The following is a 16,263-nucleotide window of genomic DNA, read 5'->3' as shown; positions in this document are numbered from 1 at the left end:
TCTATTGGTTGGAGAAAAAGACGCTTCTAGAAAATTCTCAGGAATTTTAGAAGCTGTGCTCTAATTGGATAAAACCCAATTTCATAATCTAAATAATAACTTGAGTTATTGAAGAATAAAACTTCAAGAGTCAGTCTAGTTCGAGCATTCAAGAAGTTAAGCCTTAAATCTTACCTATTCGGAAAACTAAATTTATAACATGTAATTCATATATATATTTAATATAATAAATAAATATTTTATTAAAAATAAAAACTCGTGTTCAAAAAAATTAATTTGCACGCACGTTGTTCTAATTTTTGATCCATTATCCATTATAAAAATCGCCACAATACTATTATTTCTATTACTTTTATTATTGTCATTATTGTCGATAGGTAAAACCAGAAATAAACTTTTTAATTTTTTTACTTTCATAAACCATGTTTGTTCGGTTCTAATTTTGCAGTTCAATTTCAAATTTATATCCAAATTTGTTAATAAAAATGGAAAATAAAAAAACGGATGACCACAAAACAAAGTATGTTAAAGTGAATTAATAAATAAATGCTAAAATAATTTATTTATTTCTGATTCAAAAAGGCGATCAGTGTTTCCTGCCACGTTGGATGAATTTATAGAAAATACTAACGTAATCAAAGTCGTGGAAGAGTATATTAAAAACAAGCACCCAACGCTTTTAAAAGAAGTCCAAACCAGAAGCCAAAGTTATGAAATAATGATGAGGGCTAAAAATATCTAAAAAACATTTTACAAAAGGCCGCATCGTAGGCAAGTTAAAACCCTAAATTAACATAACGGCACTGAGCCACTGTTTAATACTTTTGTATCTTCAGAATGCGTACTTAGATATTACGCATCAAAATATCTTTATATAAACATTCAGGCTTAATGCCCATACTTCATCTGACAGCAATGCTGCAAAGGAAAACAAAATTGTTTTCTTTAAAGATGTAACTCATTTGAGATATTTGATTGATGGATATAAACATCATCTTCCGGCTATTGACGCCGAAGCTAAAGACGCTGACGAGGTGCTTTACCAAATAGAAGCTCCAATTCTATTGGTTGGAGAAAAAGACGCTTCTAGAAAATTCTCAGGAATTTTAGAAGCTGTGCTCTAATTGGATAAAACCCAATTTCATAATCTAAATAATAACTTGAGTTATTGAAGAATAAAACTTCAAGAGTCAGTCTAGTTCGAGCATTCAAGAAGTTAAGCCTTAAATCTGACCTATTCGGAAAACTAAATTTATAACATGTAATTCATATATATATTTAATATAATAAATAAATATTTTATTAAAAATAAAAACTCGTGTTCAAAAAAATTAATTTGCACGCACGTTGTTCTAATTTTTGATCCATTATCCATTATAAAAATCGCCACAATACTATTATTTCTATTACTTTTATTATTGTCATTATTGTCGATAGGTAAAACCAGAAATAAACTTTTTAATTTTTTTACTTTCATAAACCATGTTTGTTCGGTTCTAATTTTGCAGTTCAATTTCAAATTTATATCCAAATTTGTTAATAAAAATGGAAAATAAAAAAACGGATGACCACAAAACAAAGTATGTTAAAGTGAATTAATAAACAAATGCTAAAATAATTTATTTATTTCTGATTCAAAAAGGCGATCAGTGTTTCCTGCCACGTTGGATGAATTTATAGAAAATACAAACGTAATCAAAGTCGTGGAAGAGTATATTAAAAACAAGCACCCAACGCTTTTAAAAGAAGTCCAAACCAGAAGCCAAAGTTATGAAATAATGATGAGGGCTAAAAATATCTAAAAAACATTTTACAAAAGGCCGCATCGTAGGCAAGTTAAAACCCTAAATTAACATAACGGCACTGAGCCACTGTTTAATACTTTTATATCTTCAGAATGCGTACTTAGATATTACGCATCAAAATATCTTTATATAAACATTCAGGCTTAATGCCCATACTTCATCTGACAGCAATGCTGCAAAGGAAAACAAAATTGTTTTCTTTAAAAATGTAACTCATTTGAGATATTTGATTGATGGATATAAACATCATCTTCCGGCTATTGACGCCGAAGCTAAAGACGCTGACGAGGTGCTTTACCAAATAGAAGCTCCAATTCTATTGGTTGGAGAAAAAGACGCTTCTAGAAAATTCTCAGGAATTTTAGAAGCTGTGCTCTAATTGGATAAAACCCAATTTCATAATCTAAATAATAACTTGAGTTATTGAAGAATAAAACTTCAAGAGTCAGTCTAGTTCGAGCATTCAAGAAGTTAAGCCTTAAATCTGACCTATTCGGAAAACTAAATTTATAACATGTAATTCATATATATATTTAATATAATAAATAAATATTTTATTAAAAATAAAAACTCGTGTTCAAAAAAATTAATTTGCACGCACGTTGTTCTAATTTTTGATCCATTATCCATTATAAAAATCGCCACAAAACTATTATTTCTATTACTTTTATTATTTTCATTATTGTCGATAGGTAAAACCAGAAATAAACTTTTTAATTTTTTTACTTTCATAAACCATGTTTGTTCGGTTCTAATTTTGCAGTTCAATTTCAAATTTATATCCAAATTTGTTAATAAAAATGGAAAATAAAAAAACGGATGACCACAAAACAAAGTATGTTAAAGTGAATTAATAAACAAATGCTAAAATAATTTATTTATTTCTAATTCAAAAAGGCGATCAGTGTTTCCTGCCACGTTGAATGAATTTATAGAAAATACAAATATAATCAAAGTCGTGGAAGAGTATATTAAAAACAAGCACCCAACGCTTTTAAAAGAAGTCCAAACCAGAAGCCAAAGTTATGAAATAATGATGAGGGCTAAAAATATCTAAAAAACATTTTACAAAAGGCCGCATCGTAGGCAAGTTAAAACCCTAAATTAACATAACGGCACTGAGCCACTGTTTAATACTTTTGTATCTTCAGAATGCGTACTTAGATATTACGCATCAAAATATCTTTATATAAACATTCAGGCTTAATGCCCATACTTCATCTGACAGCAATACTGCAAAGGAAAACAAAATTGTTTTCTTTAAAGATGTAACTCATTTGAGATATTTGATTGATGGATATAAACATCATCTTCCGGCTATTAACGCCGAAGCTAAAGACGCTGACGAGGTGCTTTACCAAATAGAAGCTCCAATTCTATTGGTTGGAGAAAAAGACGCTTCTAGAAAATTCTCAGGAATTTTAGAAGCTGTGCTCTAATTGGATAAAACCCAATTTCATAATCTAAATAATAACTTGAGTTATTGAAGAATAAAACTTCAAGAGTCAGTCTAGTTCGAGCATTCAAGAAGTTAAGCCTTAAATCTTACCTATTCGGAAAACTAAATTTATAACATGTAATTCATATATATATTTAATATAATAAATAAATATTTTATTAAAAATAAAAACTCGTGTTCAAAAAAATTAATTTGCACGCACGTTGTTCTAATTTTTGATCCATTATCCATTATAAAAATCGCCACAATACTATTATTTCTATTACTTTTATTATTGTCATTATTGTCGATAGGTAAAACCAGAAATAAACTTTTTAATTTTTTTACTTTCATAAACCATGTTTGTTCGGTTCTAATTTTGCAGTTCAATTTCAAATTTATATCCAAATTTGTTAATAAAAATGGAAAATAAAAAAACGGATGACCACAAAACAAAGTATGTTAAAGTGAATTAATAAACAAATGCTAAAATAATTTATTTATTTCTAATTCAAAAAGGCGATCAGTGTTTCCTGCCACGTTGGATGAATTTATAGAAAATACCAACGTAATCAAAGTCGTGGAAGAGTATATTAAAAACAAGCACCCAACGCTTTTAAAGGAAGTCCAAACCAGAAGCCAAAGTTATGAAATAATGATGAGGGCTAAAAATATCTACAAAACATTTTACAAAAGGCCGCATCGTAGGCATGTGGCGCCAATGGCACATGTAGCCGTAAATAATTACTGCGATGAGATGAAACACCGTTTATTAAAAATACCTGGAGCATATAAATATATGCTCGAAAAGGAAGAAAGGTAAATGTTAAATCTCCTTAAAGTAAAATCTTGGTTGTAATATCTACATAAAAGACTTCATCTACTTAACGTTGTCAAACACTAGTAATCAGCTGTTTGGCAACAAAAAGAGAATGAAGTAAGCTTTAAGCTTGATTAGGGACATGAGAGCAGCTTCTGTGTTGGGTTTAAGCTAAAAGACTTCCTCTTTGGTTTTGAATCGTGAATCGGGTAACAACACATGTCGAAAATTAACAACGCATGTCTAAAATTAATAAAAAAATAAATAAAGATTAAAATACATACAAAATAATTGGAGTATTCATTTTCAAACAGAACAATAAGGCAACCTACGAGTTTATGTGCTCGGCAGTTTGCGACCAGTTAAACAAAATACTAAAATATATCATCCAACACGTTCATGTGCGTGTTGGAAGCGTGATATAACTATTTGCGGCTCAAATAAGAACAAACAAGTTCTTATCATACTTGGTTGATACAACAATTTGTAATTTAATAAGAACAAACGCGTTCTTATCAGTAAATATTAAAGTAGTGTAGATATTGCCCATTCAGCCAATATAAAATCATATTTGCATATTACAGTGTAAACGAGAACGAGGAAAGTATTGAATTGAGACCATGCCCTAAAAGTATTAAAAACAAGCTATTACGAGAAATTAGAAAACAAACAAATAATGGTAAGTTAAAAATTTTTTTGATAAAATTTTTTATTATTAATAATTATAATATTTTTTTATTTAATTGTATTTTATTAATTATATTATAATTAATATAATTGTACTAAAAACAATTATATTTTCATTTATAATTATTATATAAATATATTTTCAATTATATTTTCAAAAAATTTATTATATTTTCTATTAACATACTATTTATATAGTACACGTTTAGAATAGTAACATATTGAATTCCTAAGCTGGGCCCTGTTGCACCAACACTTTTCACTTTGGACTTTGCAAAACTTTTTTTTTTTTGCAAAGTAAAAGTGAAAAGCGTTGCACCATTGAGTAAAAATATTATAGAGTTACAATGCCATAGAAATTAATTTTTGTTCTAGGTATCTATTAATGGGTACCCAAATCACTCAAATCTCTGCCGACGTCGCTTCAGTCGTTTTTGCTTCATACCAAAGAAGATTTTGCAATATTCTCTGCTTCATAGGTTCAAGAAATTTTTATATTTCTTTTATATAAAATCTTAGGAAGTAATACAATCATAAGAACACATATGTATATAAAATATTTATCAATAATTGGTAAAACATTTTTTAAAAATAGTAAAAATAGCTTTAGCTTTGCCAAATGTATTATAATAAAATTATATAGAAATCAATTTAAGATGAATAAAAAAAACTAAAATTAAACCTTCAGTTTATATGGCAGTTTGAATAGTTAACGCTATTTTACAAATATATGCACTTAACAGATACTGAATAAGCATAAACGGAACACCAGTACAAGGGATACAAGTGTATCGACTATTAGATTTTGCAAGCGGATAATTGCCGAGAAATGGAAAGTTATTTAAATAACTGCATAATCATTTATAAGCCGTGTACGAGTTGGAGTAAATTAACGTAAAGTAAACTGAAATTTCTTAGGGACTTTTTGCACTGCACTTATGTTAAAAGTTTTCAAATTTATTTATTTTTTTATTATACATCTTATAAAATTTTCCCAATGGTAATTCCTAATTTACCCTACTCATATATATTTATATTCTTCCAAATAAAAGTACATATTTTTATAAATATACATTTATACACATCCTTATACATATGTAGGCCAGTAAACTACCAAACAAGTAGGGATGTTTCTCTTATTTGCATTATGAAGCGATATTAAATGCAAGTTAAGTACCTCAAATATACATTGATGTATCTGAAAATTCCGTTACAAATAGTACATAGCTGATACAGCACATTCTTTATTCTTTCTTTACACAGCTGCATCAAGAGTTTAAAGCTCAAGAGCAGATCATATATATAAATTTCTTAGCTCCATAAATTATACTTTTTATTATAAACAAAAACATGTAGTTTTGCTAAGCTACAAACTGTACTGTAGCTAAGCACTTTAAAATAATATATACAATTGGCTTAGGATAAGAAAACTTTTAAACTGTATTTTTAGTTTTTAAGAAACGATGAATTAATAAAGTCGACATTTTTTTAAAAAACTCTTTACAGTATTAATAAAATTAATTGGTAGCACAGCAAGGTTATTCTTTAATTAAAAAAAGAACATTGTTTTTAATAAACACTAAAAAAAGTAATTAGTGATTGTGTTAAAACATAAAAATAAGTATCCTAATAAATGGAGAAAAATTTAATCAAATTCAAAAGTGAAAAAGTATTCTATTGAAAAGAATATTAAAATTAAAATTCAGAAGTATAAAAAGTGAATTGTGTTAAACATAAAATAAGTATCCTAATAAAAGGAGAAAAAATCGAATTCAAGCGAAATATTCTATTAAAAAGAATATTAAAATTAAAATTCAAAAAAAAACTGAACTAAAGTTTATGAAACGTGTTGAAGTATTTACGAGAAAATTTTTTAGTTCACTATAAAACAAATTATTTAGCTAAAATTTGTGTAAAAAGTATCCAAATGAACACCATTAAAAATTTTATAAATAAGTCAAAAGGATACGAAAGACTAAAATTTTGTGACAAGTGCCAGAGCAACACACACAACACTAAGGAGTGCCAGAGGAGATAAAAATGAACACCTTTGTAACATTACAGAAGACGAAATTGTGGTATGCTGTATATTTCTTATTGATAATAATATTGTTTAATATTATTAATATTATATTATTATATATATTAAAAAATATATTAAAAATCAAATATATTTAAAATTTGTTACAAAAAATCACATTATAAAGTTTTATAAATTATTTAAAATTAAACTTATAAATCGTGGAGTCATTAGAGTTAATGTTTTCTAAAATGGCTGTAAATAATCAAAACGAATCGGTCGTAACTTCAGATATGGTCGCTAGACTAATATCTTCAAATACTGCCAGCCTTAGAGCTGAAATATTTCAATTAAAAGGTCAATTAAGTAAATTGGCATCTTCTAACTCAGTAGCTGAATATGAAATTCAGAATATAGACAATAGTATTCAGTGTGATGAACCACTAGAGGTAATCAAATCATTACCAGAGTTTTCAGGCAAAAATATTTCATATGTAAGTTGGCGTGAAGCAGCCACAAATTCAATGAGCATTTATATCAGAGGTAGTAAGAAGTATTTCTCTGCCCTAACTATTCTAAGAAATAAAATCACTGGATTAGCAAACGATGCACTTTCAAACCACGGTACTACTCAATCTTGACGCTATTCTAAGTCGTTTAGATTTTGCTTATGCCGACAAATGACCTCTACATATTATTGAACAAGAGTTAAGTATACTTAGGCAAGGTAGCATGACTATTGTTGACTATTATAATGAAGTAAATAAAAAACTGACTCTTCTTATTAATAAAACTATAATGACACATGGATATGATTCAAATATTACTAAGGAAATAAACAATAGAAATAGACAGAACGCACTACGAATATTTATCACAGTAATCCTGCACAGTTATCAAATATTCTTTTTTCACTCTCACCAGAAGATTTGCCAAATGCTTTAGCGAAAGCTCAAGAGCTTGAATCAAATAATTTAAGAGCAAGTTTTGCCTTTCAATTTTCAAGAAATTATTCATATCAACAACAGACTAAACCAAATCATCTACGTTATCAAATTAAAACAAAAAATAATAATTTTTTTAACTCAAATTATAATCAAAGAACTTTTCAACCAAAACCAGAACCAATGGATGTCGACATATCAATTCAAAATCAAGCTAGACCACAACATTTCAATAATAATAATAATTTCCAAAATTTTAATGAAAACAGATATAATAGGAATTATCCTATTCAACAACAATTTAGACATAATAATCATTTTATGGCACCAAAAAAAAGACCAATAGAAAGTACTCAAAGTAGTGGACGGCCACAACAAAAAACACAAAGAATCAACAATTTGAATGAAACTGCTTTTCTCGGCAAAGGTTTTCCTTACCACACATATACAGAACAAGCGACCAAACCGGTCGAAGGTTTAGAATTTTAATAGACACAGGAGCTACTAGTTGTTATTGCTCACCTAACATACTGTTACGTTTATTCTAACGCTTCGTTCGATAACACTGGATTCTGATAAGTGAATAATATTAAACTTGTATTAATTATAACCGTTATTTATCTTCTTAAACACACACAACTTTATTGCTTAAAATAACCAACTTCCTATTCTCTTAAAATTAACCAAACCTATTTAAAAACTTATTTACTATCTAACTGACATAATTCAAAATTATCTCAGTTAACTTAAATCGATTTGTATCTTCGTAACAATACTAACAAAAAGATATAAATTATCAATAAATAAAAGAGTAAGGACAGTGAATGGTTATAGTATAATAACTCATTACTCAGAAGTAATGATATTTGGAATTAAAGAAATTTTTTACGAATTAGAAGGACTAGAATCAGATTTACTAATAGGTTTTAATCTCTTAAAAAAAGCCGGAATTACTCTAAACTTAAATGATGAAATACTTATACATAAGAATAAACAAGAAAAATTATATATAAAAGATATGTCAAGTGATATATCTACATATGATTTAATTGAGGATAATAAAAATATTTAAGATCAAAAAGAACTGGAACTCATAAATAATTCTTAATTGGAATTAAATAACATTAGAATTAAAGAAAGAGAACAAGTTTCAATATTAAGCAATAAAGTAATACGAGAGATAGAAAGAACACATTCAAATATAAACATTAATGTACCATTTAGAACAGATATACGAGCTGAGATTCGCACAACTGTTGGAACCCCAATATGGAGTAAACAGTATCCATACCCATTTTCAGCTAATTCGTTTGTAAACAATGAAATACAAAATCTTTTAAATAATAATATAATAAGGCCAAGTAAAAGTCCTTATAATTCACCTATATGGGTCGTACCTAAAAAAGGTATAGATGAGAATGGTATTCAAAAACAAAGGCTCGTAATTGATTATAAAAAATTAAATGAAGCAACGATCACAGATCGTTACCCAATTCCAGAAACTGAAGTAATTCTTTCAAATTTAGGTACTTCAAAATACTTTTCAACTATAGATTTAGAATCAGGCTTTCATCAAATATTAATGAAAGAAGCCGATATAGAAAAACTGCTTTCTCAGTAAATAATGGAAAGTATGAATATATAAGAATGCCATTTGGATTGAAAAATGCGCCAAGCATATTTCAAAGAGCAATGGATAATATTTTAAGAGAATATATTGGTAAATTTTGTCATGTCTATATTGACGACATAATTATTTACTCCAATGATTTAAATGATCATTGTTAAGACATTTACAAACATATTTATTTTATTTAATTTATTTATTTTAATTTCATTTGAATTAATGTTAAATACTAATTTCTATTTACCACTTGCGCACTTCAACCGATAAAAAACTCATCTCAAATTAACTATATGGCAACGCTTGCCTTTACTTCTTTTAATACGGTTGTGCAATGCACTTTTGCCTTTGGTTTCTTTCTTTTTACTTTACTCGCGAACAAAGACGGTCGGTTCGGTGAAGTGCGCAAGTGGCAATTGAACTTAAGAAATTAATTTTGAATAAAATAGAAATAATGAAATCATAGATCCCGTTTTTAATTTTGAAATAATAAAAAAAAACTTTAAAAACTATTAAAGTTTTCTTCATGGCGCCCGAGCAGGGACTATTTTAAATTGTTTTTTTTTTTAAAAGTGTTTTTTTAAATCTGTTTTTTATCGTGAGTGTTTTTATTTGTAAAAAACAATTATCATTGCCACGCGGTCCACGTTTCTTTTTTTATTAATTATAAACGGTACTGGCACCGCATCGCAAATTCATCAATACCGCTATCCAAATCCGCAACGGTGCTTTACGGACCACGTTTATCATCTTATTAAATAAACGGCACTGGTACCGTAAAATAATTTCACCGGTTTGCTGTATCACCACATCGCTGCCAAAATCCGCAACGGTGCTTTACGGACCACGTTTATCATTTTCTGGAAATAAACGGCACTGGTACCGTAAAATAATTTCACCGGTTTGCTGTATCACCACATCGCTGCCAAAATCCGCAACGGTGCTTTACGGACCACGTTTATCATTTTCTGGAAATAAACGGCACTGGTACCGTAAAATAATTTCACCGGTTTGCTGTGTCACCACATCGCTGCCAAAATCCGCAACGGTGCTTCACGGACCACGTTTATCATTTTCTGGAAATAAACGGCACTGGTACCGTAAAATAATTTCACCGATTTGCTGTGTCATCACATCGCTGCCAAAAGCCGCAACGGTGCTTTACGGACCACGTTTATCATTTTTCGTAAATAAACGGCACTGGTACCGTAAAATAATTTCACCGGTTTGCTGTGTCACAACATCGCTGCCAAAATCCGCAACGGTGCTTCACGGACCACGTTTATCATTTTCTGGAAATAAACGGCACTGGTACCGTAAAATAATTTCACCGATTTGCTGTGTCATCACATCGCTGCCAAAAGCCGCAACGGTGCTTTACGGACCACGTTTATCATCTTATTAAATAAACGGTACTGTTACTGCTGTTTCACCAAAATCGCTGTTCTTCAAATTTTCCAATCAATAGACTGTTGCTGTAATAGGAGACCAAAGGATTGTCAGGTAATAGAAATGTAGATGAGGGACAGTGCAAAATCACCGCAAGCATAACAATTTTCCTTCATTATAGAATCCTAACAGCACTGCCATCTGCATTCTCTCTTTTTTTGATTACAAGTACATTGCATTATATTAACAAAAAATATAATATACATTATTAACATTATATTGAATTATATATTAACAATAAATAAAAAATATATCATTTACATTATACTGCATTCTATTAACAACGAATATAAACGAAATATACAATACAGCTAAACGTGAAGCACGTCGATTCATTTAGTACAAAATATTTTTCTCTTTTGTTGTTACTTGTAATTATTTATTTTCTGAAATGCCTACTAAAAAGCGATCACAGTCTTTGCAATCTCCAAAGGGGGTAGAAACCTTGATCCATAATCGAGAAGCAGTAGTTGCCGACATTTTAAGGTTAAAGGCAAACTTACTAGAAGGCAATGTTGCAAAAAGTCCTAGTGAACTAGAGTGTAGATTGGAAATACTTGACTCTTACATTGACAAAGCGATGCAATACCAGAGCAAAATATTTGACCTGGATCCTACTGATGACTATAGGGCTGTTTTAGAAGATATTTGTGTTTCAACTAAATCCTTGTTTTTACAAAAGTTGAAAAAACATCGCCTTGTTAGCGCCCCTGCAATCTCGCACCACTGTGGTCGACCGCAATCGAAGTTGCCAAGCATGCGACTACCAAAATTCAGCGGCAAATACTGTGAATATAAAAATTTCATTAGTTTGTTTGAAAGCCTTGTTCATAGTGATGAAACTCTTACGGACATTGAAAAATTCAACCATTTACTGTCATGTTTGTCAGATGAAGCTCTTGGTACTGTGAAGGCCTTTCAAGTCACTGAGAGGAATTACCCAAAAGCGTTAGCCAGTCTTAGGAAGGTGTACGACAACAATTGTCTCATTTTTTCCGACAATATTAGTAAGCTTTTCGATCTCCCAGTAATTCACAAACCGTCTGCTGCATCTTTGCGCACTACAATTGGCACTGTGTCTGCCATCTATGATTCCCTTCTTTCAATAGGAGATGATAAGAATATCACCAATGCAATTCTTATTCATTTAGTCATGCAAAAGGTGGATTCAGTCACAAAATCAAAATGGGAAGAACAGCTGGACTACAACACTTTGCCATTATGGAGTGACTGTGAAGCAGCTCTTAATAAAAGGTTCCAACATCTATCAGCGGACGAGACCTCTTCTACAAAGCATAAAAAATCAGTGCCAGAGTGTGACCAAAAACCCGGTGTTAAACGGGACAAACGCAGCTTTAAATCCTCCTTTGTCTGCAACAAGCTGAATCAATCCAATGATCCCAAATGCGTATATTGTATGTCTAATATCCATATGATAACGAAGTGTACATCATTTGCTGAATTGCCTGTGTCACAACGGTTCGACGCAGTCAAGGCAATTCCAGCGTGCATAAACTGTTTAAAAAAAGGGCATTCTGTTTCAGCATGTAAATCATCACGTTGCAGAGTGTGTGCGGGACAACATCACACACTACTGCACAAATACACTCCAATCATCCCTCACGCAACTGTAAGTTCTGATTCCGATCGCGTTTTTGTAAATCATAGTGCTACTAAGTGCGACCAGGTAATTTTGGCGACAGCACTAGTTACTGTAAAGAGTAAGTCTGGAGAGTACCGAACAGCCAGAGCCTTACTTGATTCCGGTTCTCAAACAAATTTCATGACCGAGGAGCTTGCACAACTATTGCAGTTAAGAAGGGAAGATGGATGCCTTAATTTAATTGGAATTGGTAAGATAAATACCACAGTTAAGCATAAGTTACATGCGACTGTGAGATCGCGAGTCAATTCTCATGAATTCTCAGCCGATTTTTGGGTATTGCGAACAATATCCACCTACCAACCAAATCATAATATATCTACCGCCAGTTGGAAGATTCCGGCAAACATTGAGCTTGCTGATCCATATTTCTACAAGTCACAAAGAATTGATCTTCTTCTTGGTGCTGAAACGTTTTTCGAACTTCTATCAGTCGGACAAATAAAACAAAGTCCGAATCTCCCCACGCTGCAGAAAACATTACTTGGCTGGACTGTGTCTGGAAAATATCAAAGCAATAGAAATGTTGAGCCCCATGCTAATGCCTTAACTGTTTCACAAGATGATGACACTGTAGTTAGCTCATTGTTGCAAAAATTTTGGGAACTTGAAGAAATTCCCAATAGTGAAAAAACCGCCACGCTCATACCTGAGCACAAACTTTGCGAGGATAAATTCTTGTCGTCAGTGCAACGCTTACCATCGGGGCGATTCAAAGTTTCTCTTCCTTTCAAGTCTGATTCCCGCAACCTTGGGCTATCATTTGAGACAGCTAAGCGTCGTTTCTTGTCACTAGAGCGTAGACTTTCTAAAGATGCTGCTCTGCATGATTTATATATGGACTTTATGAAAGAATACGTAAATCTAGGTCACATGACTTTATCAACTCGCAACTTCTCTGTATCTCCCCACTACTTCATACCACATCAGTGCGTATTAAGACCACAAAGTACATCTACAAAACTTCGTGTAGTCTTCGATGCTTCTTCGAGAACATCAACTCAACTGTCATTAAACGACATATTACTGGTGGGTCCGACGATACAAGAAGAATTGTACACAATGTTGCTCCGTTTCCGTATGCATAAATATGCATTAACTGCTGACATTACTAAAATGTACCGTCAAGTTTTGATTGACGAGGCAGATCGCGACTTTCAACTCATTCTGTGGAGGGAAAGTCCAAACGAAGAATTGAAGACTTACCAATTGAACACTGTGACATACGGAACATCCTCTGCACCATTTTTAGCAACTCGATGTTTACGCCATCTAAGTGATCTCAATCAATCAACGCTTCCAATTGGTTCCAATGTTATTCGAACCGACTTCTATGTTGATGACTTGCTGACAGGTGCAGATTCATTTAATGAACTCGAAACAATTCGAAGGCAAGTCACCCAAATTCTGGAGACAGCTGGGTTCCAGTTAGCCAAATGGTTCTCAAACCACCCCACCTATCAGGACGATAAGCAGTTGAAAAAATCATTGAATATAACCGATATTGATACAACGAAAGCACTAGGCATACAGTGGCATACCACAAAAGATGTGTTTAGGTTTCAGTTGGACGACACTTACCTAAATTTGCGTGCAACAAAAAGAAATATCTTATCGATATCAGCTCGTCTATTCGACCCCCTTGGCTTATTATGCCCAATTGTTGTGAAAGCAAAAATTTTATTGCAAGAATTGTGGTTACAGAAACTTGACTGGGACGAATCCATACCCATGCGTCTTGACACTGCTTGGCAGGCCTTTAAGAATGACTTGAAACAGTTAAACTTAATTTCAATTCCGCGATATGTTAATTTGCATTTTAATGTTAAATGCCAAATTCATGGTTTCGCTGATGCATCAGTGCGAGCATATGGCTGCTGTCTATACGTAAGATGTGAAACGTCAAATGGTTTCAAGTGTGAGTTGCTTACTGCTAAATCAAAAGTTGCTCCTCTGAAAACCAAATCTTTACCTCGGTTAGAGTTATGCGCTGCACATCTGCTTGCTAAATTGTGGAATAGAATCCGTGTAATGTTCCATCACAACATCGACGAGGTAGTTTTTTGGACCGATTCAACAATCACACTACATTGGATCAAAACGCATCCGTCAACACTTTCAACATTCGTGGCGAACAGGGTTTCAGAGATACAAGAATGGTCAACTAATATAACATGGCGACACGTGCAGTCACAGCACAATCCTGCTGACATAGTATCCAGAGGATGTAACGTTACTGAACTAGTCAGTTCAATTTGGCAAACTGGGCCTGAATACCTGTCGCAAGATGTTGCCAAGTGGCCAATTAAAATAGCGCCAATAATCACTTCGGATCAAGAATCTCTGGAAACAAGGAAAACAAAAGCTGTGTTTATCGTATCGGAAGAACCCTCAAACGCAATTTTGAAGTTAGTCGGTACTCAGTCATAATACATGAAGCTCATGCGAATTGTTGCGTATATACTCCGATTCATAAATCGCGCTAGGAAATGTCAAAAAGAGATATCACTAATCCTAAGTGTCAAAGAATTAAATGGCGCTTTCTTAAAGGTCGTGGAACAGGTTCAAAAAAATGCATTTCAAGATGAGATATATGCACTGATGAAGAAACAGCTGTTAAAACCAGGCATGCAGAAACTTACTCCATTTCTGCACGATACAAATTGTGGCCCCAATAAAGTAACACTGTTACGTGTGGGAGGCCGGTTGCTCAATGCCCCAATTAGCCATGATTCCAAGTTTCCACTCCTCATGCCAAAAAATTGCCATTTTATTAATATCTACTTAAGGCATCTACATTTAAATAATTGTCATGCAGGTCCCAAGGCGTTAGGGTCAATTTTGCGGCAAAAGATATGGCTTGTTAACGCGAAAGCAGCTTGCAGTAAAACTGTAAGAAGTTGCACACATTGCTTTCGCTATAAACCGAAACTTCTGACTCAAATAATGGGAAATTTGCCAACTGATCGAGTCACAGCAACGCGTCCTTTTTTGATTTCAGGTGTTGATTTTTGTGGTCCCATGTATACAACATTAAAAATACGTGGTCGACCACCAGTTAAAACATACATTGCCGTTTTCGTTTGCTTCACGTCTAAGGCTGTACATTTTGAACTAGTCTCTAATTTAACTTCTAATTGTTTTATTCTTTGTCTTAAAAGGTTCGTGGGACGGAGAGGATTGCCAGATCGAATTTACTGCGACAACGCAACAAATTTCGTGGGAGCCTGCCGAGAGCTGAAAGAACTGCAACAAACGTTCAAAGTACAGAAAGACCAGCTGGTGTCATATGCTGCACAAGAGGGAATCGAGTTTGTCTTCATACCGCCTCGCGCACCACATTTCGGAGGATTGTGGGAAGCCGCCGTCAAGTCCGCGAAACATCTATTACTTCGAACAGCGGGCAGCGCAATGCTAACCAACGAGGAACTGCAAACATTGGTAATTCAGGTGGAAGCCGTTCTCAATTCAAGACCAATCGAACCTCTCAGCCAAGATCCAAACGACGGTCAAGCACTAACACCAGCACATCTACTAATAGGGGATTCTCTGCGCACGCTGCCGCAAGAATCAACGCTCGACGTGCAAAACAGCAATCTGAATTATGCGCAGAGATGGCGGCTGCTATGCGAGCTCAAACGCAGATTCTGGCGGGCCTGGTCCAAGGACTATATCCTCAACTTGCAAACAAAAACCAAATGGATCTTGGAACAGCCGAACGTAGCAGTCGGCCGTCTCGTCGTTGTCCACGAAGACAATCTTCCCCCTCACCAATGGTTGATCGGCAGGGTCCAAGGTACGGTAGTCGGGAGC

At 32.8% G+C, this 16,263-nt stretch overlaps 1 protein-coding gene across 1 annotated transcript in view; it reads left to right on the top strand.

Annotated features, from left to right (window-relative positions):
* Positions 1-11,105: 11,105 nt before the first annotated feature.
* The window catches only part of LOC119678316, a 13,602-nt gene continuing 8,444 nt past the window's right edge, over positions 11,106-16,263 (top strand). Inside the window, exon 1 of the mRNA XM_038090082.1 lies at positions 11,106-16,246. Coding sequence (XP_037946010.1) covers positions 11,179-14,880 — 3,702 coding nt within the window. The 5' untranslated portion in view covers positions 11,106-11,178 and the 3' untranslated portion in view covers positions 14,881-16,246. The remainder of the gene's footprint in view (positions 16,247-16,263) is intronic.

The sequence above is a fragment of the Teleopsis dalmanni genome, chromosome 2 (genome assembly GCF_002237135.1).
Source record: "Teleopsis dalmanni isolate 2A chromosome 2, ASM223713v2, whole genome shotgun sequence".
Lineage (NCBI taxonomy): Eukaryota > Metazoa > Arthropoda > Insecta > Diptera > Diopsidae > Teleopsis > Teleopsis dalmanni.
Note: the sequence above shows the minus strand (reverse complement) of the source record. Positions and strands in the feature narration are given on the sequence as shown.